The sequence below is a fragment of the Amphiprion ocellaris genome, chromosome 3, assembly GCF_022539595.1.
Source record: "Amphiprion ocellaris isolate individual 3 ecotype Okinawa chromosome 3, ASM2253959v1, whole genome shotgun sequence".
NCBI classification, from domain to species: Eukaryota; Metazoa; Chordata; class Actinopteri; family Pomacentridae; genus Amphiprion; species Amphiprion ocellaris.
The window spans coordinates 8,543,492-8,571,119 of NC_072768.1; the positions used below are offsets into that span (position 1 = coordinate 8,543,492).

At 44.0% G+C, this 27,628-nt stretch overlaps 1 protein-coding gene across 7 annotated transcripts in view; it reads right to left on the reverse strand.

Moving 5' to 3' along the window:
- The window catches only part of frmd4a (FERM domain containing 4A), a 103,607-nt gene that overhangs the window by 46,183 nt on the left and 29,796 nt on the right, over positions 1–27,628 (reverse strand). For 2 of the 7 annotated variants that reach the window (XM_023264731.3, XM_023264730.3), the window contains exon 1: positions 10,585–11,026. The exons of 2 other annotated variants lie outside the window; for them this stretch is intronic. In XM_023264731.3, the coding sequence (XP_023120499.1) occupies positions 10,585–10,677 (93 nt within the window). In that variant the 5' untranslated portion in view covers positions 10,678–11,026. Of the gene's footprint in view, positions 1–2,356; positions 2,540–10,584; positions 11,027–19,360; positions 19,817–27,628 lie in introns of those variants that run through there. 3 more of the 7 variants (XM_035945692.2, XM_035945696.2, XM_035945695.2) reach the window with 2 other exon arrangements.

A 27,628-nucleotide genomic window follows, 5' to 3' on the forward strand; every position in this document is an offset into this window, starting at 1 on the left:
TGCGACTCAGGGGAACTCCAACCACCTGTGTTTGCTACAGTCTTCACTCTTGCTCCGTCCTCATGACAGGATATCCTGCCTTTGGGATGGGGTGGGGTGTTAAGAATTGGGCTGGTGGGAGAAAAATGAGAAAGACTACAACGTGCACCGCTGAAATCAATGCCGATGGAAAAGCAGCATGAGAAATTACAAAACAATTACTCACACATACTATCTAACACTGCACAGCGGCGCACTGCCCTCATGAGCTTGTTGCTACTAACCCTCTTTAAAGGGTCACACCACCAGAGGAAAACGTGTGACTGGAGGCTGTTGAGTCAATATTGCTCAGTCTGATGTATGAAAGAGTGAACACACGGCTGCGTTCTCTCATGACAGAAACAAGTGCGCGTCGGTGTGAGCAAACAGCATTTCACAAATGTTTGCAGTCTGCCGGTTAACGTAGCACCGCGGCTCAATCACACAGGGCGCTGCTCCACACAGCATGCAAAGTGCTGTGAGTGTAAAATCATCACCTTGACATACAGTATGTGTCACACACTGGAGTGCAGTAAAATATCTGGGCTGCTGTCCTGAATGAGCATATTGGACTGCTGCTGATGGATTTCTTTGCCAAGGAGACTTGAAAAGGAGAGCAAAGGGAAACAGTTAAAATTAAATGAAGAAGCAGTTTAAGTAGGAAAAAATCCAAAAATAGGAAGGGAGGCATGGGAGAGCAGGTTTGGGTCGGAGCAGTGGAGCTGAAATGTTTTTTTAATTTCATGAGGAAAGAAGAAGATGGAAAAGAAGTGAAGAAAGAGAAAGCAGGTTGATAAAATATAAATACACAGTTAAGACCTTTTCCGAATTAGCCCTGCGCTCCCTCTCCCCCTCTCTCTCTATTGTGTGCGTGCCAGTTGTGTGAGGCTGGGTATCTCATTAACAGTAATAGAGGAAGCCAGGCAGAGAGGCAGCTCAGTGAGCCAGGGATATCCCCATCCTGCAGCCTGACACACTGACCCCTCCTTCTCTGCCTTTGCAACTCCCTCCACTGTTAACTGCTCCACCTTGGATCATACCACTCCACCAAGCTGGGGGGAAGGATATTGTTTGTAGCCCATCAAAGCACTGATCCAGAGGATGTTTGAGAAAGCCTTAAAAGAGCTCTGTGTGAAAGGTGTTTTCACGTGGCCTCTGTCGAACCAAGAAGGGGTGTTAAGGATGGGTTTGACTTTGGACGGCTGGGTAAATTATTTCAGCTTCCTCTGATTGTGTTCCCCTCCCTCAGGATGCTTAAACTTAGGGGCAACATAAAGCCGCATTTGAAGACAAAAGTTAGAATAACAATCATGCTTATTCCTCTCTTGAGAATGAAAAGGGAATCCAAGCAAAAAGACAGGAAAGCACACATGGTGTGTTTGACTGTTTTCTTTGTGTGCATGTATGTGCTGCTGCTCTGAGATGAATTTGTGTTATGCAGTACAGTGTGTGCTTTTCTTTGTGATTTAGCAGCAGGCCTGGCGAGTCTCTCTATGAGCCTTTTGGGTTGGTCCTGGTGGTGCCAGCTGCATACAGGGCAGGTGAGATGCCTGGGGAATACTAATGGCCCCATGAAAGCCCCGAGTACCAATTCAGACGTGGTGAAGTGAATACTGATCATCCATTTTGCTGAATCACAGCTCGACAGACACAAGGCACATAAGACACTGTCCCTTTAAATAACACTGTTAAAATAATGTAAACCAGAGAAACTGTTCGTTTTATTGAAACATACTGGCACATATAGTGTCCTGTAAGTTACCAGGAAGTTACATTAAATGTGTGGGGCAGTAAAATGATCAGACAGCCTATTAAACAGTGTCTGTGCCCCCTTTTGGATGTCCATAGAAACCCTTACCAGCTTGACAGCTTAGTTACCAGCTCTTTAACACTGATCCTAGCAACACCACTTCCTGTTGTGCATCCTGCATCCTGAACACAACAACAAAAAAGAAACAGTATGCAGTGGCAGTAGATGAACTTGGCAAGAACGCAGCCACAACATCCAACCCAGTTCTGTCCTTCATGCTTAATGAAACAAATCAGTCATGTTTAACCCTGCCCCTGTCTCTGGCCCTGCTCTACTGCCTGAAGGACATACCTGGCCTACAGTACATCATCTGTCCCCTCCACGCCTCTCTCCATTTCTGCCTCAAGCCATGACACAAGTGTGGAATCACTCATTATTAGTGTCCTATACCAGATGGCAGAGCATGTACACGGATACTAGGTAGCTGTGAATATCATCACTGCAAAAACATCACTTAAGATGTACATGATGCCCGTTTGATTGCATGGGTTTGCACATGAACATCGGCATGTATTTGAGCCTTCCTACCTGGTAAAGTGGCCTCGAAACACACCTGTGTGGGTGCAATAGATGCAGAGGCCCAGGAAGGTTCCTGGCATGTACGCGAAGCCGTCGGATGGCTGTGGAGGTGAGAGTCCACGGTAGACCCTGCCGAGTACAGATCGCCTCATCCAGACCCAACAAGACAGCCTCCATTACTGCACCGACTACCCACGACACCTCCAGAGGTATGTACAAACTTTTTATCAGCGGGTCATTTGCAGATATCACGGAAACAAATCTTTATTTTTTACAGGTGAGCCATTACAGGTAGAATCCACAGAGGCCCAGGTAATGAGACGGCATGATTAGCCTTCATTGTCCTCTTGATACCACTTAGCTCCAGCTGATAATAAATGGGTCATCTCTAGAGGTAAGCCAGGCTGCCCCTGTCTCCGTCCCTGCAGGTCTCCTGTCTCTCTGGGATTCACCGGTCTGATGCCTCCTCAAGGTCAAACCCTGTTAGTCCTTCTGTCCCACACAGCCAGAGGTCCCTGCTGACTCTTTCTTCTTTCTCCTCCTCTCTTCCTGTCCCCTTTCTTCTCACTGAAGCAATGCACCCTCTGTCCGTTAGTCTGAGCACCACAAACACAAACATTCCCACTAAGGAAATGCAGCTGGCTCTCTTAGTCTGCCTGGCTGGTAGTTGTTTTTAAAGCGATATGCACTCTCACACTGCAGCTCACATGGAGAGCAAACAGTCCTCTCACTTTCTCTCTCGCTGTCTCAGTTTTCATGGAGAGAGGGGTGTGATTACACGCTGCACACCTCTCTTACACCTGGTCACACTGAACACTATAGATCATTCTGCATCTATGAGGAAGACACACACGTGCATATCCATGCTGCACATGCACTGAGCTACAGTAACCAAATTCAAACATCTGCTCTCCAAAGACACGAGCACGTTACTGTCTAACAGCACTGGGATTTCAGCCGGAATGTTTATAAAAAAAGGACACAATTTTCCTCTAAGTCAGTGTTCCCAGGCTGCAGTATCCTGGCCTGACCCATCTAAAAAAAAAAAAATCCTGAATAATCAACCCGTCTGCTGCTCTCTGCCAACTCGGCACAATACTCTTGTACAGAATGTGCAAAGAATGTAAATATAATGCATTGCGTCAAACTTAGCTGTTTATTTGAGATAGCAATCCACAAAGAATCTGTGTCTTACATTTGCTTACATACACCCATTTGCAACAATGGCCACATGGAGGCAATGCAAACCCCATTTACAAGCTGTGCCAAGCCTACAGCGCCTGTGTAAATCCTTGCCAGTCTGTTATAAACTCTGGCTTAAGAGCACCGCAAAGAAAAATACAGCTTGAATGATCAATGTTTGCTGTGTTAATGTGTGATGAGGATGTGAAAATAATTCTGAAATCGAACACAGACACACTTTTTCTACCTCCAGCAGAATGTCGACGATCTTCTGGGTCACAGAGGATTTTTTTTTAACGCCAGTCATAACACTTAACGGAAAAAAAACTAAATGTCTGATGGTTTTACACAACCAAATGCTTTTTTTCCTCCACTTTCCTCTCAGTCTTTCCTTGGAGAAACTTAATCAATAGAAAATTCAATATCTCTGTCCTGTACAGTAATTCTCTACCTTTATATCAAACCCAGTCTGGCTGTAGGTGGATTAAATGGCCTTTCGCAGCCCACTCTGATTCATGGTGAGGTTTATCGATGTGGGGGGTCATTCCTGCACTGCTGAGTTAGTGTGCGTGCATGTACGAGCGTATCATACCATTTGTTACTGAAAAAACAAGTCAAGTACTGTTACATCCATGCGACACTGTACTAAAAATGTTATTTTTTTAGATTTTCCACACTGAGAAATGCAACAATGCATCTTTCTCAGTCACTAAATCCAGATTCGCAATAATGAAATATTTTTAAATTCACTTAACTTTATACCAAACACATGCTACCACTTTCCCATCCCTCCACCTCAGGGCCTCATGTCGTGCTCTCGCTGGTGTCTTGAGAAACCCATGAGGAATGTGCGGCATTCCTATAGTGTGAATTTTCCAAAATGAATCAGGGGCTGGCTGAAGACGCTCAGGGACTGTAATTTACAAGGGGTGTAAATATTTGTTGTGGTAAGGAGTGAGGCGGGAGGTTAGGTATGGCAGTGCACCGTTCCCATGATTCTGTGTGTTTGCAATGTCCCGCTGAATCCTGGGAAAGGTCAAACAGGCGCTGTGATGTAAACAGACAAGAACAGAGCGTCAGCTGGTCGACTATTACCATAGTAAAAAGTTGGAAGGGAAAAGACACAGTTTGGGATTTTACAGTCAGTGCTGTGGGGGACAGATTGAATGGAGAGTTAAATAGTGAGGTGTTATTTGATCATTTCTTACTGTCCACATATTGAGGATGATAAACAACCTAAAACCTGCAATTGAAGTGATTCCACAAAATCCGAAATGAACTCTTTCACTTCCTCCTACACTATGAATTCTCCTGCAGCCTCTTACTTTCTCCTCTTTCATCTATTTCGCTATCTTTCAATCTTCCTCCTGCTCTCTGATCTCCACTCAGGCGTGTTATACTAGAGTGCAGGCAAGTCAGTGAGAAATACAGAGAGAGAGAGAGAGAGAGCAGTGGGGGGAAATGGGTCACCTACACTATAAATTCACAAGAACGTTCTCAGCTGAGACGCACAAATTCCCTAAAACAGTTAGAGTGGAGTGAGCAGCTGGCAGCGGTACTAGTCATGCACTTTGCCTCTTCTTTTGCTTCAATTTTCACATGTCAATAAGCCGGGGCATCTGGCATTTGCAGGTGTAATTTTCTTACCGGTTCGTTTTCGGCACACAGGCGCCACACCACTGTCACGCCAGACAGATATTGTAAGTGACATATGCGTATAGACCCGGGTCTGAAATTCAATTCCGATCAGTCTGGTTTAATGTGATTGTATTAGAGGTGCAAGCGGAAAAATCAATAACATAACTTAATGTGGCTCAAGAGAGGGGATGAAAGCAGGGAGCTTCTATATGTCACCATGTGTGAGAATGTACATACTAGCCGTGAGCGCCGGTTTCTCTGGTCCTATAGGTGATTGGAATACTTCAAATGAAAATATCGTGCACGCATGCAAACACAAACACACACGGTGGCATAAAACCTTTGATGTATCGGGACTTTTTAGTCTCCTAAGTGAAGAAGTTGACCTAGTTCATGTGTTACATGCTCTAACATACTACACACTTGCACAAAGGGGTGTTCACTCAAGAAAACATGCACATGAACTCACACACACACACACACACACACACACACACACACTCACACTCACTCCCTCTCTCTCTCTTTCAAGCTAATCATTCCCTCCACTTTGCCTGCCAGATAAATATTAATGAGGATTACTATGTTACTGCAGTACACCCACGGGAAAACAAGACAGTGCATCTCTCTCTCTCTCTCTTTCTAACCCTTTCCCGCTCTGTCTCTCTTTGTCACTGGAACACGCCCACCCACACACACTCCCCTCCTGCTTCCAGCATCTTCAAGAAAGTCTTTACTACTTTTAAAAAATATACATTTCATCCCCTCTCTGACTCTCCTTTCTATTCCTCTTTTTCTGTCGGGATTCACACACAAACTCATGCGCTGCACACACACACACACAAACTATGAATAAACCCCTTCATATGAGTGAGTCACAGACAGTGCCTCCGTTCTCATTGAGACGTGTTATCTCTGTCGAACAAAGGGCGCAGATTGTGCTGGGATATTTAAGGAACATTTCGGGGTCTCCACATCCTGTTTTGGGGGAGATGGAATTTAACAGACTCTTTCCCATCAACTCGCTCTCCTCTTTTTTCTCATCTCTCTCTCTCTTTCTGTCTTCCTTTAGAGGGTCCCATGCAGTCGTTTCTGAGAACAGAGCAGCAGAGATAATGAAGAAATCATTCTGAGCTCTGCATGAAGGTGGCAGAGGAGGGGATCACACAAACACACATCCATCCACTGGGGATGTTTTGGCAGAGGACAGAGTCCACTCTCACCATCGCTACCCTGCTAGCAAACTGTCTCCATAGAGAAAACACATTATCAGCAGCTCACTGCCTTCAGCCTTCACTCACAGTCAATAGGCGATCACCTCTTCATTGTTTGATCGTGCTCAGTGCCGATTTACTTTGAACTTGAACGCAGCTGTGCCATGTGTCTATAGGTCTGCGGGTTGATTTTGGACGTGGAATAAAAGAGAGGAAAAAAAAACATAGCACCGAGTGATGAAAGAGGCAGGGTGGAGGATAGGGTGGGAGTCTCTCTGTGCCCCCCTCTCCTCACTTGCCCAATAACATTCTTCCTCCTGAGCTGCCTTGGGGAGAAAGGGGGGTCCCCTTTCATGCCGAACAGGGTGTGGTGCAAGAGGGGCCTTCAGGAGCCTTTAGCTCCAGTTATTCTCACCTCTTTCATTTTTTCCTTCTTTCCCCTTCTCTTTGTCTCCCTAATTGGGCTGACTGACCACAGCTTTCTCACCTACAGTCCTGGGGGCATTTTGAAATCCCTGGTAATCAATAATGTATCGAGACAAAGCAGAGCTGCGCAAATTTAAGCTCATATTTGCTAACAGATAAATCCAACAGAAACTCATCTCGGATGTTGTTTTGTTTCTCGCTCTGGTTTTCTCATCAACTTTGCAGCCGCTTCAATGCATCCTGACTCTAATGTCGAGACAATTAGATCAGTCTGATGAGAAACAAGCCGAGAATCAACCTGACCCGCAGAATGCCAGAGTCCAGCGCTGACCTTCTCTGTGATTGGTGCAGACGGGATGTTTAAAGGTAACTAGGATTGATTAGTATTCCTACCTCACCACTTGCTTGGCGGCTTCTCGCTTTCAGGCCTATAGTGGTAAATTACAGTCATGCTATTGTCTGTTTGCATTCCCATTCTGCTCGTGAACGCGTGGTTTGGAGATGTGTACATGTGTGTGCCTGTGTGAACTCCTCCTTCCCTGACACTGATCCAACCCCCCCACCTCGCTCCCCTGCGGTGCCCCTGACAACAACATGTTTCCTCGGAGAGCGACTCAGTCTCCTAAGAAATCAGATTTTTTTCCCCCCTCCGACAGAAAAAACACATAAACACACACGTAAACACTCATGCCAGTCTTTCTCATGCCCTCTTCTTCCTTTTGTTTGTTTATTTTGTTTTTGTTCTTAATTTCACAGGAAAAAGAGCTCAGCAGCTTAACATGATAGCAGGATAACAAAGGCGGCAGATAATCCTAATTCAGCCTGCTCACAGAGGTAATCTAAACGGAAAACATCCCCTCAAAGAAGCTGTTTTGAACTGTCAACACCAACTGTGCAATTTATCCTCATCATATTACGGTGTAAACATTTGGTGTTTTGCAAAGACGGTCTGTAAGCACTTCTTATGGTGGTACACTTCTTGCCAGTTTCTTAAAACTACAAGAGGGAGAGAAAGGGGATAAGAAGCAAGACACGTCATGTTAAGAAGATAAGATTTTCAACAAGAGGTAGAAATAAGATACAGATAAGGCATGATTCATGGAAGGGAAAAGGGGGGAGTAATCAAGTTAGTCTCATCTATTGTTCCACAGTTAACGAAGTACGTTTTGTTCAAATGTGTCATCGCTGTTGGACAAAGATTGCTATGTTCTCCCTGTAGATATTACTCAATTAACTGTGACGAAAACCCACATCCATCAGGAACTACTCACATGCACGTGAGACGATTCATCTGCATTAGCAAAGTGACAAGGCACAGATGAAAAGATGGATTTTTTTACTCTGCAATATGCAAAAGCAATCTGGAGCATCCACTTTGAAAATATCTCTCAAATAAGTTACAGAATGTTAATGGTTCGGAGGAAAGTGTTTAGCCAGTGGGGATGCGCACCGACTAACCTCCGCGTGTTCATGGGAAATGCTGAAGGAAAAGAAAAATTAGACTTCCAAGTGTGCAAAATGCTTTTAACTGGATCTAAGCTTGCAGCGATAAATTTCCTCTCCAACCTTCCAGTCTGCTCAGTCAGCTGCTTATAGATAGAGACTGTGTCCATACATTACTGTGTGTCGCTCATGCAGTTGCATAAGGTGGAGATCGGATATGAATGCTATGAGTTATCTAACATGACAAGTCAGAGCAGGACAAAGCTGCGGCTGTATAGAAGTGAGAGCATTTCAGTAGCTCAGTAAGGACATGAAAAAGTCACAACCTCACAGTCAGTCAACATCCACGGAGCCTCCGGCAGAGAAACCGGCAGATCACCCAGCTTTGTTCACCTGCCATCTCAATGAGTCAGACACTTTGATGGTTTAAATTATCATTTTTCTGTAAATGCCTTTGTCGATTTATTGAGCAGTTTCCTTCCTGTGCAGTTTGACAGTTACCTGTTTTGAAAAGCTGATACATTCACTACCTCGAACGGCAAGCCAGAGCACATTTATCGAGTCATTTTTCCAGCACAACATTACAATAATGCGAGTGAGTTTATGTAAATCACAACAAGTAATCCCCCCTTCAGTCTGTCTGCACACAGCTGGTTGCAAGAAAAATGGGAGGCAGAGAAATGGAACGCAATCAGGAGAGGGAGAGAGAGCGCTTTCATGTGCGCGGAAATCTGCTTTTCTCGATTAATTAGGGTGATTTGAATGTGTGTGTTCGTTCATGTGTTTGTGTGTCGCCAGTCAATCAACCAGTAGCAATTACTTCTCTCCAAAGGATAGTGAATATTAAGTTTCCTCCAATCAAAAACTATTGTGTCGGGCAGCCAGATTCAGTTATATCACATTTTATCCATTTACCAGCCTCAACCTGAACTTTCTGAACAGCCAGAACCTGAAAGCATCACAGCTAAATATACAGTCGAACACTTCCTCTGAGGACTCTTACGTCAACTCGACTATAAAAGTAATCCTCTGCAAAGGAACCAGGTTGTGTTTTATGTATTTCAGTGCGCTGAAGTGTGGGAGGTGGGGGTCGGAGGGAGGGTGGGGTAGGTAGGAGTGTGCATGTCTGGCCTTATTAAAATGAAAGCAGTTTTCATCCAATATACAGCTGCACTGTGGAATTTATAACAGCATGTGTACAGTATGTGTGTGTGTGTGTGTGTGTGTGTGTGTGTGTGTGTGTGTGTGTGTGTGTGTGCACTACTGTATCCTCCGACTACATGTTCAGTCAAGGGGAGAACTACAAACACATCGGGAATTCTCAAAAGACTACAGTCACAGTCACTCAAAGGGGGATGTTAATGAAACTAAAGTCATGTTACATCAAGTGGAAAGACAGATTTCAAAAAAGGAGCTGGAAATTTCTGTTTGGTGTTATCCCATAAGCACCTCATGATTTTCAGGGGTTTGGAGCATGCTTATCACCTGAACACACACTCTACTTATGTCTGATTCACTTAATACCAGTGTACTTGCAACATGAAAGAGCTCTGACATACATCACAGAGTGAATACAATGGGGGAAACACAAAGATCCGCTCACAGCTGCGAACTTCTTCTCCTTTTTCCACAGCTTTCTCGTGCCTTAAACAACTTTGCTGAAGAGCAAAAGGGATGAATCACTTGGCAGGTCACAGCCTGTCTTTAAAACTGACATAAGGGGTAACTTTTGCAACACACATTCCACATCTAAGCTTAGCTGGAAACTATTATCTCCAGCCCACAGTCCACACCCACCAGATACACAAACACACAAACACTGGAGCTTCTGATGTCCAACAGACAATCTGACTTCAGCTGTGCATTAACAGTCTGGAGAGGACAGGATTCAGGACTTTAAATGGAGATGAAGATGAGCTTCTGTGTGGCTTTGGTTGATATATAAGGAAAGTGAACTCACGTCTTAAGTCGGTTTAATTGCGCTGACAGTGACAGGCAAACAGGCTGCACTCAAAGGCAGCTCTCCCACAGTGAGACTTCCCTGTAACCTTGAAGCCGAGGACGGCGGTGGAATACATTAGCAGTGACAGAGACAGACTGCAAAGATTGACAGACTCAGACTGACAGGAAGAGAAACACAGAGAAGTATTGTCCAGCGTGTGGAGATTAAAAGCTTTGCTCTTCACTTCCACCAACTCAAATCTAATACGGTTCCCTGGATTAGCCAAGAACCTCTTTTTAAATCCCACTTACGCACACAACGGCGCGACAAAACACGATCACACACACACACACAGAGTCCAAGAAGAAAAGTGAAACTGAGGCGAATCTTACTCTTTCTCCACTGTTCCTCCGCAGAGTTCCCACCGGCAGCTTAAGCATCAGCCGGCGGGTTCTCCCGGGCGTCACTGCGCCCTGGACCACCATGGTGCGCTCCAGAGTGTGCGTCTCCGTGGGCGTGTGGGCATGTGTGCGCGGGTGAGAGGTGGGTGTTCTCGCCGTCCCGTCCAGCCTGACAAATTTGGTTCACGCGAGCCTGTACGCGCGTCCGTGGGTTATATGAAGGAAGGAGTGTTGGGGGGGGGGGTCCCTACGCCGGTCCTACGCGCCCCGCTCTGCGTCTTTGGAACCGCTTCCCATTCTGCTGCGCTCCGCTCCGCCGCTCATGAGGGTTGAATGAGCGTGTGAGAGTAACCGGGGAGGGAGAGGGAGTGCGCTTTGTCTCTCTCCTCTCTACTCTCTCTGCTCCTCCAGCTCGGGCACCTTCCCCTCCCCTCTCCCTCTCACACTCACTTCCTTCAGTTAGGGGCTTAACCAGGTCACTGGATTAATGTGACGTTACAGCTCTTATTAGCATACGCACTGGTGTCACGTGATCCAATAAAAATTGTGAAAGAGAATATATATCTATACTCCTACAACCCTCACCCACCCACGCATACATACCCAGCCCTTACAGGGGGATCACGTGTGGAACCTCAAAAGGAATATGGGATGTTTTGCCATCTGGTAGGGAGATTATCTTTGAAATCCCACATCCAGCTTTCTCTCCCTGCACTGTCTGGACCAGGACACAAAGGGAGAAAACACACACACACACACACACACACACACACACACACACACACACACACACACACAATCATGCATCCTTGCAGTCATGCATGCATATTGTTCATGCATGCAGATATTGATTATACTATCACTTGATTCATCGTCTGTGTAGGGGGTAAAGTGTAGAAACTGGCCTGATTTTTTCTCTTTTTTTCCACCACAGAGCTGGTAGACTTTCAGCAGCAGAGCTCTGACCCTTTGCAGAGAGCTGCAGCTCCGTTCAGCTGAGTCAGTCCTCTGCACCCTCCATAGTGGTCTTTACATGTCCATTAAAGCTATTGGATTCATGAGTTACAGCTGCACCTAGTGACTTACTGTCATATTCTTGTCATCACTCACTGCCCAGCTCTGTGCGTGCTCGTGCACATCAATACTCAACTGCCAGCTGATTAACTAAATTGAATCGACACACATGCACAATAGTTGTTGGGTTTGCATGCATGTACAGTATGTTCAACCATTTTGAGTGTGGTCTACTGCTGTAATATTTGGCTTGGCTGCCTTCTTCTTTCTTTACTCATGAGGTGATTTGACGCTGGATCATAAAGTATAAAATCAGATTATAGCAACCAGTCGAAAAGAGCAACTAAACAAGCCTCCTCCAATCCTCCCCCCCCTCCATATCATTTCTTTAAGTGAGGACCCCTGTTGGCTTCAGCCGCATGATACTGCATATGTCACACACAGACACACACTTACACACACAGAAACTCACACTCTGTGTTAAAGCCGAGCGACAAGCATACAGGAGGAAATCATCTGCAGTGGTAATCCCCAGTAAGCATTATTTATTCAATACCCTGGCCCACATCAGTGTGTGAGTGACTGTGGCCTACATGAGAAGTATCAGAGGGCTATTTATAAACTTAGTCTGCCAACATCCAGGTCTTACAGATGACACACCGGAGGAGCTGAAAAAGGAAGCAAAAGGCGCGATTCATTTCTGTCTCTGTTTGCAGTGCGACTGGTGCTCTGTGTGATGTGTGCGCTTGATGTTAATTCAGAGCGTGATGACAGAGATTAAGTGCCACTGCTGATTTAGCAGACAAAAACCTCGCTGCTTTCATAGGAATCTTGTCTGACACCTTGACAGGGAGATGACAATGCACTCCTCTAATTGAACGGTTTAAGTGTGGTTTGTGTTCGTTTGTTCTCTTCCACAGATCCCACTTTCTTTTTCCCTTTTAAAATGTATTAAATTCCACTCTCCTCAAATCCACCGAGGTGATAAGCCCTCGTCTTGACAGCAGGAAAGAAAATAAAAAGGAAAAAAAACCCCAGCATGTTACTATTCTTGATGCCTCGGGCTAGATGCACAATGACCCATTTCAGTCAACAAGCACACAAAAATAAAGGCGAATGGGATTTGCACTTGGTAATAAAAATATGTGGAATACAAACCTGAGTACATAACAAGGAATAAAAAAAAATTAAAAAAAACTAGAACAGAGTTGGGCGATTCTGACATGCAGAACCAGCTGCCCTCAAAGTGAACCAGCAGATATTAATACATTTCTGAAAAAAGAAAATCTGCAGATAAGAGGAGAGGGTGAGAGAACAGAAAGAGAAATCACTGCTTGGGTACGAGAGATGCTAATGAGCGAAACAAAGCAGCTGGATTGTCTGGGTTTTATTTGGGCTGTGTGTGCGTCTGCTGAGTCTTTGTTCGTAGTTGTAATAATAAGAAGCAGTGGTTCTCAGTTGTAGAATCCTGGCATTGTTATGCATTAATTTACCCTGATAACCCAGCCAGTCTCTGCCCACGGCTGTCTGACTCATCCCTATGGTCCTGTGTGTCTGTGTGGGAGTGTGTGTTTATGGAAATGCCCTCTAGTTGGACTCTCTCCCCATCCCAGGCAGGCAGGGAGGGGGTTGACTGTTTATGTATCAAGACTCCACAAATTACAAAGGGTTGAGTTACAGCAACACTGCAATGAACGCAGATAAACGGTTATAAAGCTAAACAGCACCACCATGATAGCGTAATTCAATTCATTTCTCAGTGTGGGTGCTTCTGTCTTCATGCAAGCGTTGTTTTTCTGTATCTCTTGAGCGTGAGATGAGCATAAAGTGAGGCCCCCCCACCCTTCATCAGGCCAGAACCAATCATAATGACTCCTCCACAGGGGAGCATCCACTTCAATTATCATCCTCTCAGCAGTGTCTGTGTAAGAAGGCCTGGGAAACACTTTTTATATGCTCAGAAAGGTAGCAGATAGTCCGTGAGATTTTATTACGAGGAAACAGCAACGTTTATGTGACTTGCTGTGAAAAACTGGGACATATCTGTATTTCAGAGAGATTTGGTGGAACGTCGGGACAGGTTGTCCTGGTCCAATCGTGTCGCTCGGCTCACATCTGCTCACTGAGGTGACACTGTGTGTGTGCGGGTGTGTGGGTGTGTGGGTGTGTGCACATACTGTATGTGTGCTTGTGTGATTGTCAGTGTGGTTACCGTTTTAGGCACTGGCACCAGCAGATTACAGTCAGACTGAATGTGCTCCGTCTATAACCTTGACGGTTGCCTTGAAAAAAAAATGTTTTTTCTGATTGCAGTCCACAACCAACCTCATACACTGCTGTTATACAGTCATCTATGCCTTCATGGAATTAGAATATATCATTCCAATGGGCAATCAAATACATTCTATTACAAGGGTAGTAGCAGATGTGAATGAGGTGCTAGATATGCAATTTGCCCCAGTGAATCGCTTTCAAAGCTTCTGAATTATTCACTTAAGTCTATTGGAAAGCCTCTGTGTGTGCTGGGCCAGCTGACATAGGAACGTATGATGAAGACTGAGAGATGAATGATGATAGCCGCTTAGTTTATGGGTACGCACATAAAAATTGGATCAAGTTTATGAAAATGGACTTTTCTCTATTTATTTGGGTGATTCTGAAGCCAGAGAAGACTAATGAGGGAAGTAAATGAGATACATGTGCCTGCTGCAGCTGACTACATTATAATAATAATATCATTCCCTCTGTGGAGGTTTTCTTCCACATAAACATAGTTGCTCTGAACTGCATTTTTTTGGATTGATTCTCTATATATTGTTGTCTACAAAATCCATGATATAGCAACAAATTGAGTTTCCAAAAACCATCAAAACATACAAGTAAGCCCTCGCTGTACTGGGTGACACTTTTTTTTGCTACTATAAATACTCATTATTGTTTATTTGACACCAAACCTCCTGCAAAAGGACTATTTACTTCTGTCTGACACCTAGTCCACATGTATGCAGGCCTTTCTTTATTTACGTCTTTAGTTCTCAAAAAATCTCCACATCAAAATACAAAAAACACTATTTAAGCATTGTCAAAAGCATGCCAAACACTGATGCCACATTTGCCAATAGAAGCCTGAAAAAAAAGCTTTTGATACCAACATCGAGGAGGAAGTAATTCTACATGTGGACTGAATCTGATTCCTCTGTTCCTCACCGTAGTGGGAAAGTAACTGTACATGTCTGTATGAACATGTAAAAAAAATTCCTCTCAGCAAAGTTAGCACCGGCACTGTTTTCATCGTGTTGCTTCATGGATATAATGGCACATCACAAGCCAAAAAATTGCTTTCTGCAAACAAGGTTTCTGAATATCTTCGCTCTGGAAGTAGTTTTCCAGACGCTCTATTTTCAGTGACCTAAGTCTGTGTTTGGATGAAAAGCCAAAACACGTACGAAAAGCTATGTTTAAACGAATACCTGTGTATGTGTGGAAAGGGTTTGCTGAAAACTGCGGTGCCCAACTGTTCTAGGAAATAACTTGTTTGTGACCTGCTTTTAAATATTTACTCCTCCGGCAGTAACAAATGGGCTTGGGGAGGAGAGATGCAGACAGAATGGAATATGAGAACACTACAAAATGGACTGGCACATGTTGGTTTAGGTCTTTTCATGAGTTTTTTTAGTAGTAAGAAAGCCATATCATACGCCAGGCTTATACTTTGGAAAAGTAACAGGACAAGTGGGGTAACGTTGCCAGAAAGTGCTCTGAAATTTATTCAAAGTCATGAGAGGACTCGAGATGTTGCGACTCTGGCTGCATACCAATCGATACCAAGATCAGATTAATTCAGACTGGATGACAAATGTTTGGTGGAGAGACAGGAGGAAGAGCAAGAGAGAGGAGGCGATAAGGGGAAGACAGAGAGAGGGAGGAGGTCAGCTTGCTATAATTGACAAGTTTGTCACTGGGCAGAGAACACACCCATTACGTAACAGAAAACTCTACACCCAGTCGATATCTGCTATTTGAACCAACACGACTACAAGCAAAAGAGAAAAGTACGCTTGTAGCTAAATTACATGTATTCACATACTGTAGATACACGTATAAAATAATGCAGTGATACAATTCTGATTGTGATGAGGAAACTCCTGGTGTCATTGTGTTCGTTTTCCTAATAGACTGAATGCTCTCAGAGACCACAGGCCCTTTGTGGCAGACTGGCTGGCCCAAAGATATAAACTAGTGCTTTGTGGCTGCTGGAAAGAGAGGAGACAGTGTTGAAAAGAGCAAAGCAGAGCAGTGCAGTACAGCTGTGATGGAAACAATCCCATCCAGCTGAGGTCTTTCTCAGTTGGAGGAGACCAGGGGGATGGGGGGAGAAAAGGAAGGATCTGGGAGGAAGAGGAGTGAGAGAAGGGATGCCTCGCTTCGCCTCCGGGCCTGCATCGTGGAGGGGGGATGTTGGAGGAGAGGATCGGGAGGTGGAGACATTTGTGGGGTGCATGAGGAGGAGATTCAATTAAACTACACAAGGACTGAATGCATTTTTAATCACGCCGCTTCATTTCCTGATGTGACTGTCAGCCTTTGTGCGAGACTGTGAGGCATCCTCTGAAAGAGGAGCTGCCATCTCTCCCTCTCTCTCTCTTGCTGTGTCCTCACGCTCAGCTCAGCAGTCCAGCAACACAATACACAGCAGCTTTGGCAGGAGCTGATATGATGCTACAAACCGACATTTTACAGCAACCGGGAAAAAATCCAATCAGCAGATATAGATCATGTTGCTGTTTCATTCTTGTCAAAGGACCCTTTGTGGTAATGGCAGTGCAATCTTACTTGGAAATGTCTATTTTAACTGTGCTGATGGTTTTTTGGGGGGATTTTAAGCTGAATTTAAAGTGTTGCGCTTTAAATCTGCGATCATGGCCTTGAATGCAGAACACATAAAAGTGTTGACCTGAATAATCTACAAATGACTCAAGCTTCCCGTGAGCAATCGCGGCAACAAAATAGTGACCTCCTTTTCTTGTAGTAAAAGAGGCTGTAAAGGAAGTTCATTGCCTGGGATACTCTCGGCTTTCCTGAATCATTCATATGCACTGCTGTGTTAATGAAAATAGCTGTGCAGCCCCGAATATAGCTGTGCACTCGACTACTGCTCTAAGCCAATGAGCAGCACAGATCGGGCTCTGGAGGTCCTTCTCCACTGGAGGATGGAGAACAGCTGTCATTATTCTAATGACCCTTAATATTCCTCTAACGACCATGGTCTCTGGGCTTAGCTGTCTCAATTTACACACATACACAGCTTGATTCACTGAACACACACGTTTACACATAATCTTTCCTGTGAAATACTGGCAACCACATCTGCTAGTGATTTGCTGAATTTATACAGTGCAATGTAATTAATTACTGTAAGAAATACAGCTAAAAATGCAATGGTAGCATACTGTTTATCCACAATATGGTTAAAAACTGTTAAATCTAATGCTTTAGTGAGGTCAAAAACTGCCATAAGAGCTTGACCGTGTAAAAATGGACACAAAAGGACAAAAATTTAACAAAGCAACAATGATGACAAGACACAAAACAACCCAAATGAAACTCAAAACAATAAAGAACCAGATGCAAAACAACCTGAACAAGACACAAAATGACTTAAACGAGACATAAAACGACATACAACACAACACAGATGAGACACAAAACAACCTAAATGAGACACAAAACAACCCAAACAAGACACAAAACACAAGATGGAATATGACGAAAACCATGGACACTAAGCAGCACAAACAGGAAACAAAACAATACAAATGAGACACAAAACAACCCAAACAATACACAAAACACAAGATGGAAAATGATGAAAAAACATGGACACAAAACAGCACAAACAGGAAACAAAACAATACAAATGAGACACAAAACAACCCAATTGAGAAACAACACGAGACACAAAACATAAAAAATGATGCAAATAAGACATAAAATGGTAAAAGTCAGACACAAAACGACAAAAATGGGACACAAAATGACAAAAATGAGACACAAAATGGGCAAAACAAGACACAAAACTACAGTTGCAGATTGATCACATGATATGAAAATTGTATGTTATTGTAAAGTCTAATTACATTACTAAACAATAAACCACATGTTCTTCTGCAGAATGCTGCAATAAATCACAGAAATTAACTGTTTAAATGAATTACAACTGTGACACTGTAAAAATACAGTAAAATCATGGTGACCAGAGCTGCCAGTATTTCACTAGTCCTTAGTCCTGTTTCGAAGCACTTAAAAATGGCGAAATCTTTTTTTTAGTGGTATAAGACAGATGTCAGATCATCTACTGCTGGTAAGTCGTCCCATTAAGATACGTACTTCTGCCTGCCTTTATTTGATGGTTCACTGCAATAGGCTTGTGTGTGTGCACTGCATGCCTGCTTTGCCATGTGCACATATGTCAAGCAAACAGACTGGAAAGGGGCACGGGCAATTTGAATATTTCTCATTTAAGTATGCAAAGTGGCCAGATAACCCTTTGTTTTCCAGCCTCTCGCAGCAATTAGAGAAATAAATAAATAAGCAGCCTGATTAGGATGCTGAGTGGAAATGCAGAGGAAGGAAGCGTTCCCCTAACTCCCTTCTTTTCCAGCACACATACAGCGCATGAATAATCTAAATCCTGTTCCGGCCATAAACACTAATCTTTATTGCCTCTGTCATAAATCATCAACCGAATATACGAAAATGACCAAATCTCCAAAATAGGTCGATGGATCCGGGCGTCAAATCTCCTCATATATCAGTGATGCCCTGCAGCAGCAGATTGAGGTCTGACAGCGTTCATCGGACGCACAGTATATCTCAGAAAAGCACAGATTACAGTTACTCCAACAGATGCCGGCGCCTGTAAACAATGTTAAAGGGAAACAGCAGCTTAACGACCAAAGTCATTACAGGCAGATCAAAGCAACCAGGGATTCTGATGTCACTAAGAGCGTGTGTCTATGTGGAGGTAGATCATGTGTGCATGTGGATGTATTTTTCTGTGCATATGTGTGTGTGCGAGGCGTGCAGTGTGGCGTAGTTTTTCATTCCCACCGCCCAAATGCTTTGGAAACCACAGGGGCCTGAGTAATCTACCTCTAACCAAGCGTCGCGGGCAATAGAAATATGACTATCCCATCCATCAGACTTTCCTTCTCATTCTCATTCCTCTTTCAGCCCACATTTCCTCATTTTCAATCCCTGCTTCTTTTCCTTCTCATTTATTCCTAATCAAAAGATTTCTAGATAAATATGAAGGATGCAGACCACAGAAAGCATAAAGAAGCCCAGTACCTAGATTTAATACTTTGGAGTTGGTTGGATGAAAGCTTCTCGCACGCTGAGTTAACTTTTCCAAAGTTTCAGCTCACTGGGCCGACCCTGTGTGGAGTCATATGTTAGGCTGTCCAAGTTAGATTCCTGGTCAACCAGTTATTCCCCCAAATCTCTCTATACACAGAATCCGATGCTTAATCAACACTGGGGTTTTTTTCAGAGCTAATTAATGAGAGAGCATCTGGAAAGAGGCTTGAACATATGTTAGCCTCTGGTCTCCAACTGCAATTATACACTGAAGAGGTCACCCATTTGAAACATAGAGAGAAGAGAGAGAGAGAGTAAGGGTGGCAAAAGACTGAATCATTTTATTTTTTGCAGTTACTGAGATTAAAAGCAATATTGTACAAAAGAGACTTACAAAAACATCCATGAGCATGTGTTCCAGGGTCACCTCTAGGTCTTCGAGTCGAGCTGCAAGAGTCATTGTTGCACGGATGAAGAAACGCCACCAAAAGAAGAGATTTTTCGACAAAATCCAAACTTTGATTCCAGAGCTTTTTTCTCTCCCTCTCTATGTGTGGTCATGGGATACTGACAAATGACTGAAAGGAAGCTGTTAAGCCATATCAGCCAGACAGTAGCCCAGCTCTTCAAAGAATTGTTCCATGACGGCGTCTAAGGGTCTAGCTTCATTTGTCTACACACTATTTTCATTCTCCATCCAGGGAAGCTTCCCAAATGATCAGCTGTAATCCAAATCTGATAAACAAAACACGTCTGTCTCCAGCGAGCTTGGCTCTGAGAACCGACTGGGTTCCCGATTAGTGCTGCAGAGCTTCCCAAAAAGAGTTGGGGTCCCGTCACAGCGCTTTGATCGCTCTCTTGAGCAACCTGTGACTGCTGATGAGGACTTCTGACAGACTACAGCATTGTAATCCCCTCTTCAGATCTGAGTTATGATCCATGAGGGAGATGAAGATACTGACAACTCCCTGGCAGAGGGAGGGCAGAGGGTGGGTCTCACTGCTCCTGCAAGGATGCATAGAGGAGGAAGTGGAGGAGGAGGAGGCTGTTTGAGGAGAGAGTCAGAGAAGCAACTATGCGATGAAGTCACACATCTCAAACTTTTAAAATATCTTTCTATCTCAAATTTTCTAAGTAGTTTGAGTTGTTATCTCCACCTTCTTCCCCCCCTTCTCTCTCTCTCTCTCTGTCTCTCTCTCTGTCTCTCTCTGAGCCTTTTCAGGTCTCTGTCCACAGTGGACGTCTTTGTGTGGAGGGAGAGCCCGGGGCAGCTGATGCACAGTTCTGGGTGCTCTTGGCTGGGGTCATCCTCTCTCACACTGGGCCTCCCATCAATGGGCCTTTGTGGCAGCCTCATTAAGGGTTGGCCCTGGATGCTGAGGCTCCCATAGACACACAAGGGAAGAAGGGGGGGAAACAACAGCGATATGGCCTGGATCTATGACTGGAAGCTTATGTAACAGTTGCGGGGAGGGGTGGAGGGTTAGAGAGGACAAGGGCATGTGGGGTAGAGGGCTGATTGGGGAGGATGGGGTGGTGGGCGGGAGGATGAAGGGTGCATGGCAGAAGGGGTGGTGATTTAAGAGAAGGGAAGCAACGAGGGACAGAGGATGCTGGTGGGACGTCCATGGAGAAGGGCTTGTTTTTGTTTTTGTGGCTGCTGGAATGTACCCCCATTCTCTCTCAGTTACCAACACGTACAAAGAGGAAGAAACAGACGGTCAGACTGGAATGAGTCTAGCTGGGCTTTAACAACAAACAGGATATGATTGTAAGAAGGGAGACACTGACATTGCATGCACAATAGAAACAAGGTTACAGACAGAATTTGAGCTAATCAGACAACGGGTTTATACTCCAATAATTTGGTCGTGCAACACCACCGTTAGTCAGACTTCTCTGGTCCTTACAGGATTATTGAGTCACTGCTAATCTATTGTTATCGTCTCAGATGCAGGTTCCGGAGGATTTTTTTTAACCTTTTATTCATCCAACCACACCGGACACAGCCGTCTTTGTCATATGTGTGGCAAGGAAATCTTTTATTTATTTATTTTTTTTACATGTTTTAATAATTTTTTTGTTGTTTAAACAACATTTATGGCATCGATTCCTACAAAAAATAGTTCAAGAAATGGTAACCATGCAAAATATACGAGTCAAAAACAAATTTTGCGACCAGTTTTTGACATAGAATGCCTTATTCACCTTACAGCATCCTAACCGCACTACGTCTCCTCCTCCCCCACTCTTTTGACTGCATGTTTAACCTTTACTCCACCTGCTCCTTTGGTTTGATCACTCTCTTTGAGCCTTGCTGCGTCTCAGAGACATCCCTCTCAATCTCATTTTTCTCTCCTGCCCTTTCCATAGGCCGTATAGACCCAGAGTTCCAGTGACCTCTGCCCCATGGCCTCTCTTGGGCATGATGTTGGCAGAAACAGCCCCTCATCAGTCCTCACATCAGCTCTGTAGTCCGAAGCACCGGGGTGTGACCGAGGCTATTGCACAGCCTCGATTCTCTGCACACGCATGTACAATTGCATTCACGCAGCCCTCATAAAACACACCGCTGGGCGTTAAAGAGTGTATATCCATCAGGCCTTTGTTGCCCTCAGGAGGCTTTCCTGTCCTGAAGTTGCTCCTAGTGCTGCCTGCTGTGAATATGTAACACTCCACCATTAATAACTCGGAAATATCCCGCTAATTCTCATCTGCATGCTGCTCATGCATTATAAATACCCACTATCATGGTGGAGATGGACAGAATATGGCTACTAAGACTTGTGAAGGGGAGTCTGAATACAGCGAGGGTTATGGAGAGCGGCAGGTATCCTTTCCAGACCGGCATTCATCATTAGTGACAAGCTTAACCCCCAACAGAGAGGCTACACCAGACCACATGTCCCAGTGTGACTCCCTCCTGGTATGGCTAGGGTTAAAACCCAGATTTCTGTGTGTAATCCAGTGTGTGTGTGTGTGTGTGTGTGTGTGTGTGTGTGTGTGTGTGTGTGTGTGTGCGTGTGAGGATAAGTGAAGGGAGTGGAATGAATTGTAAGTGCAATGTTTACAGCCTTCAGAGAGAGAGAGCTGGATTTCACATCACCTCTTTGCATAATACAAAGAACACATTATGTTTCATCACACATAAAAAGTACAACTGTACACTTATGAATGCATATATACAACACATTAGCGAGTGATTTACACAAAGGAAGGTGTGTAGCTGCCAAGCTACTGTTTCTGCACAGATAAGGGTGTAGTTTAAGGATCCCCTGTGAATTTCTTCTTCACACTTCCTTGGATACATTGTTATGTACACGTAAATAAACAATGACTACTTAATAGATTTATAGATACACATAAAAATATCATGCCATGGTAGATAATTCCACAAATAATCTATGTTGAATCTCCTAGATGCAATATCAACCAGTTAAAATATCAGCTTTACTGCATGCGGTACCTTAAGATGAATCATGCTGAAGCAGTCAACATCTGAGGAGTTTTGCCATATTTCCCCACCACCAGTTTCCTCCTTGAAGCTGACCGTCCCAGTAATCCAGTAAACGGCAACAACACCAGAGTGGCTGCGACCGTGCCAGTCCATGCTGTGCATCACAGAATTGGCCTTAACAAGCCTTTCTTCTGATTCTGCATCATGCTAAAAGCTCTGAGGACAGTTTTGCTCTTTAAATCTAATTTCCAGCAAGAGTACAGGGCGGGTGTCTGTGTGAGCCTGATTGATCACGATGTCCACCTGGCGTGGAAAATAGGGATATGTGCTAATCAAACTCTTGGCAGTCATCCAAGTGGTTGGAGGTTTACGCTCAGGCACACTCACACAGTCACAAAAACAGTTTCTATTCCAGACATGTTGATAAAGCCTCTTAAGCACCTGTTCAGATCCAACTGTCTATAGGGTTTACTACTAGTCATGGTGGTTTTAAACTCTGCAGAGAATGCAACTCCATGCACTTTACTTGCTCATGTGTCAGGTCAAATGACCTCAAATGGCTTTATTGACCCGCTGAACGTCACACTGAGTTGTTATCCTTGTGATGCTTGATTTTTCTATGCTTACAGCTCGGCCTGGAAGCTTCAATACTAACCATTCTTTATATATATATATATATATGCAAATCTCTTTGTGTCGTTCAGTATTTTTATCATTGCTGACAGTTGTTCTGTCTTCTCTTGTTTTTGTCTCCATTCATTTGTCTTTTTTTGTCAGCCTCAGGTGATGCAGGACAGCAAGCGCAGATGAAAAGGATTCTGCCGAGTCATTCTCTGCAGCACTGTTAGTAATCAGATTTTTGCTGTGTCACTCTGCACCCCAAATCTGTCGTTCCCTATTACAGTGAATGGCTCTGTTTCATTTGTGTGTCTCTGGGTGCAGGTGTGTATGCATGTGTGTGTGTGTGTGTGTGGTGTCTGGAAAAACGAGTGAGGAGAGAGGCAGGTGCACGCTACTATCTTATGTCATTCTTGCTGCAGTGAAAGTCACCTTGGATTTTCGAGAGACCCATTCATACTCAGCCCTTTGAAAAGTGAGTAGTGAGTAGAAAATAAAACGAATATCTGATTCGCAGGCGGATCAAAGGGCATTCACAAGGCAAAAACACACCTCACACCTTTTCTAGCACGGTCAGAGCCTTTACTTGTGTCTTTCTTGTCCTGCGTACAAGCCTCTCACCAGAGTAAGAGTGTGTCTGAGAGGCACTGAGCAGACAGAATGCGGCAGAGGCATATTTGAGAGGCTGGTTGTATGAAGGCTCTGGATTGAGTCACGCTCCAGCATTTTCTGCCCTAGTAAACTTAGCCCACTTTACCCAGTGCCGAGGAGGCTTCCCAAGCCTACACCATGCACAGAAATAGACACACACATACCCAGCAACACCACAAAGTGGGTAAGAAAACAGTGTTTCCTTAACACTCATTTAACAATTAACACTCTGTTAAGCATGCACTGCCTGTCTGCCTGCAAGTCTGCACACCTTTTATGAGTTACTCTAGCGTGCAAACAGCACACTCACATCAACTTAGGATCAAGACGGGCACGTGAGTCCCCTTCCCCAAAGTCCACACACGATTAGGAATCTGATTTGTTGCAGTGTGAGCGTTAAATGTTTGATGATTCGGCTACATATTTAATCTTTACAGATCAGATCATGGAAGGAAATGGGTTATACATGATCTGACTCCCAGCGGGAAACATCGGGATACTGGGAAAACAGGGAAACATGGGTTTACTCATTTTAATGTGTGTCGGTATTTGTCTGTGTGGTTTCATACTGTGGACAGAGAATTTGTAATACTTAGAAATGTGGCTGATTATTCTGTCCAATATTTTTTCTGAATAACTGATTTACCATTTACTCTATGAAATAAAGGCAATACTCAGAAATTAGATGCTCATTACCACTTTTTCCAAGGCTAAGGTGACATCTCAAATGGCTTGTCTTGTCCAACTACTGTTCCTAAATGTAGAGATATTTAATTTATACATGTATTTAACAAACAAAATGCACTTCAAGAAGCTGTAACCATATGCAGATGTGATTTGCTAATCTTTAATTATTTTTTTGGCAGCAGAAAACTCATTAACTAATGTAAGTTTTCCTGTATTGCTCAGGCTTGTGCCAAACAGTTTCCATTCTCCAGACCTTTGCCTGTGACACATTTGTCTACATGCAGGATGCAGCTGTGCTTATAACTCTCGTAAACCTCTCAGCCCGTCATAACTACACAATTTGCCTTCTTTATAGACAGTGAATCATTATGATCCCTCAGGCATGCAAACCACACAGTAAGTATGCGCATAAACAAATACAAAATACAAGGAGGATGCACCTGTGCACGCCTCCCCCCTCACTGCACACACTCATACTTGCATTTCCTCATTCTTTCTAATGAGCCAGCATTGAACTACTCATTCTAGAACCCTCCGCATACGCATGCATGATTTTCTCCCAGGAGTGCAGTAACCTGAGCCAGACTGTGCCAGCTCCACCTCTTGCTGCAGGCATGGGACTAAGCTGCTTGTTACTGTACAGATGGGTCCCACACCTCTAACAGGTGCACCAGCTCCTCTCTACCACGCAAACCAATGACGAACGCTGCAGCAAACGACTCGGGCAGATTGTCTTTGTTAGCGTGCAGGGTAAGAAGGGGAGGATAGGCCCTGGAGGTTCAGGAAAGGAGAGAAGTAATTTGAGGAGATCATCTCCACCTCCTGACATCACTCCGGGCCATCCTTGTCATCATTGTGAGGGCAAAATATAAAATCACAGCAGTGCCGATTGTAGTTTTTGGTTTTACATATATTCATTAAATAGGATTCTGTATATTTTGAAGCCGCTGCTTCTGCCTCATTTGTGTCTCTCTGCTGTCCAGGAGAAATGGATGTGATCGAAGAAAGGCAGTGGGGCTTGGAGACGGGGGCAGACTGACCCCCTGGGGCCACAGCTAGACAGACCAGTCACCTCCCACCCTTTTCTAGTCTTTGTCCTTGCTGCACCTCCTTGCCTACACTCCAGTCTCAAAAAAGAAAAAAAAAAATCTGTGCTGTGACAGACAGGTCTTGATCACACACCGGTTTCTCTGTAAGCCAAGGTCCTGTCCCTTGATATTTACCACTTTTTTACATTTAGATCCCATTATTGCCATGGGAACAGAGGTGCTGCTAAAGATACAAAACAGAAAAGGAAGCAAAAAATAAAAAAGAGCAAAAGTTGGACACATGAAAAATGAAGGACCGTGGGGAGAAGAGGGAGGAGGGAGGGAACATGGGGGGGTAAATCCTACGCAATTGCCCCTCCAGTAGACAGCAGGGTTAATGGGACGGCCAGTCGGTCACTGACACAACTCATAATTATTAATCAAGCCCAGCCTTTAACATATGCTTCCCCCCTTTCAATCTCCTCGCTGTCGCCCCTCCTTCTTGTCATTTCTCTCTCTTGATTTCACTTGTTTTTCCTGCTTTTCGTCTGCTCATTGTCTGGTATTCAGACAGCAGGAGGAGCAGGATAAGGTCATTAATTATATACCGAACACTTCCACAGTCTCCACACACACATTCCCTCTCTTCCTTCCACAAGCCCTTGTGTCTCTGAGAAAGTTGTGATGACGGATGAGAGGAACTGTGGAGTTGTCCACTAAGACTCTGTGTTTATTGGGGCCAAACGGTCAGCACTTTCACAAAGCAGAACAGCTTATTGGCTCTATACATCAGACGGAACACGATGAAAGGGAGGCTGGTTGCATCTGACAGCCGCAAATCTTCAGCAATATCAGGAGTTTTTCTTCTGCAGTGCTGACCTTCTCCATGGTCACACACTGCCATGAAGAGAAATCTTCTAACCTTCACTTTACTTGAGGAGTTCCAGGAAGAATCACAAACACCACTTCAAGCACAGGGCCTGGAGGGCCTGCACGTCTTCAGTTGGACACTCAAGTGCTGAGGCTCATTATTTAGGAGAGCCTAAGGCAAAGGCAAAGAATCCCAGCATACAGCGCACTCTGGTGGATAGAGTATGAAGTGCACCACAGTGATGAAAGGCTAGATGGAGAAAAGCTCCAGACAGTGGACAAATGAACAGAAGCAGCTCATGAATAGATGAAAATATGCATTGATAAACAGTAGATGAAAGCAGATAGAGACACATAACAGCAAATTTGAAACATGTTTCTTACCACTGATGCCAAATAACACACTTTTGCCTTAACAAAACTATGCTATAAATTGCAAAACAGGACTTGTAGGACAAGATTCCATGTAAGATTGAATGAAAAGAGTCAACCTCATCTTTATTATCTACTTTGTATTTATGCACGTCCTTAGCTTTGTTCAACCTTTGTATGAGCGGTGACATGTCTTTTTGTGTGTGAAAAAAAAGAAGTTTAGGCTCCTAATTTTGAAAACTACAATAGTATTTCATTGTATTTAGAGTTGATAACACAATAAGCAAGGATAAATACTCACTTTTCTATCGCTTTTTATCAGATGCTGTTCTTCTAGTATTTGTTGGTGTGTGTTTTTCAAAAAGATCCCTCTACATTGACTATCTGTGTCTCATACATAAACATGGAAATTTAAAATCAAGTATGTCAGACATCTTGCAAAGATGCACACACAAACAGGGTACACGGCAAATAACAACAGCTGCTGCCGAAAACCAGACTCATCCGCATACAAACACCTCTAGACATGTATTAATGGCCTTAACTGCAATGGCAGATGCTCACATCTGTTCAGGACAAAACACACAAGCATACATGTACAGGCACAAACACACACACGGGTGAGTTATAAATCTGACACACGTCACCTTTAATTGTTCTAACAAGCTATAATGAGAGCAGCGAGGGTCAGTGGGACACTTAGGATGATGTAAGTATTCCTGGGAGGATTGATGAGCATCAATCTGGCAACCTTGATTTCATATTTGGGTTTAATTCAGCGTAATGGCAGCTGTCCACACATGGGAAAAGGGAGGTAATAGGATACCTGGCAGTAACAGCACAGAGTTCGTAAAGACATAAATTGATGGGATGATGAGAGGAAAAAACTGACGAGGAATCCAATAAAACACACAAAGCACTACCTAGACTTTGACGATGAAGCAAGAAAGAGTGCAAGCTTGGAATTATAGAAAATCAA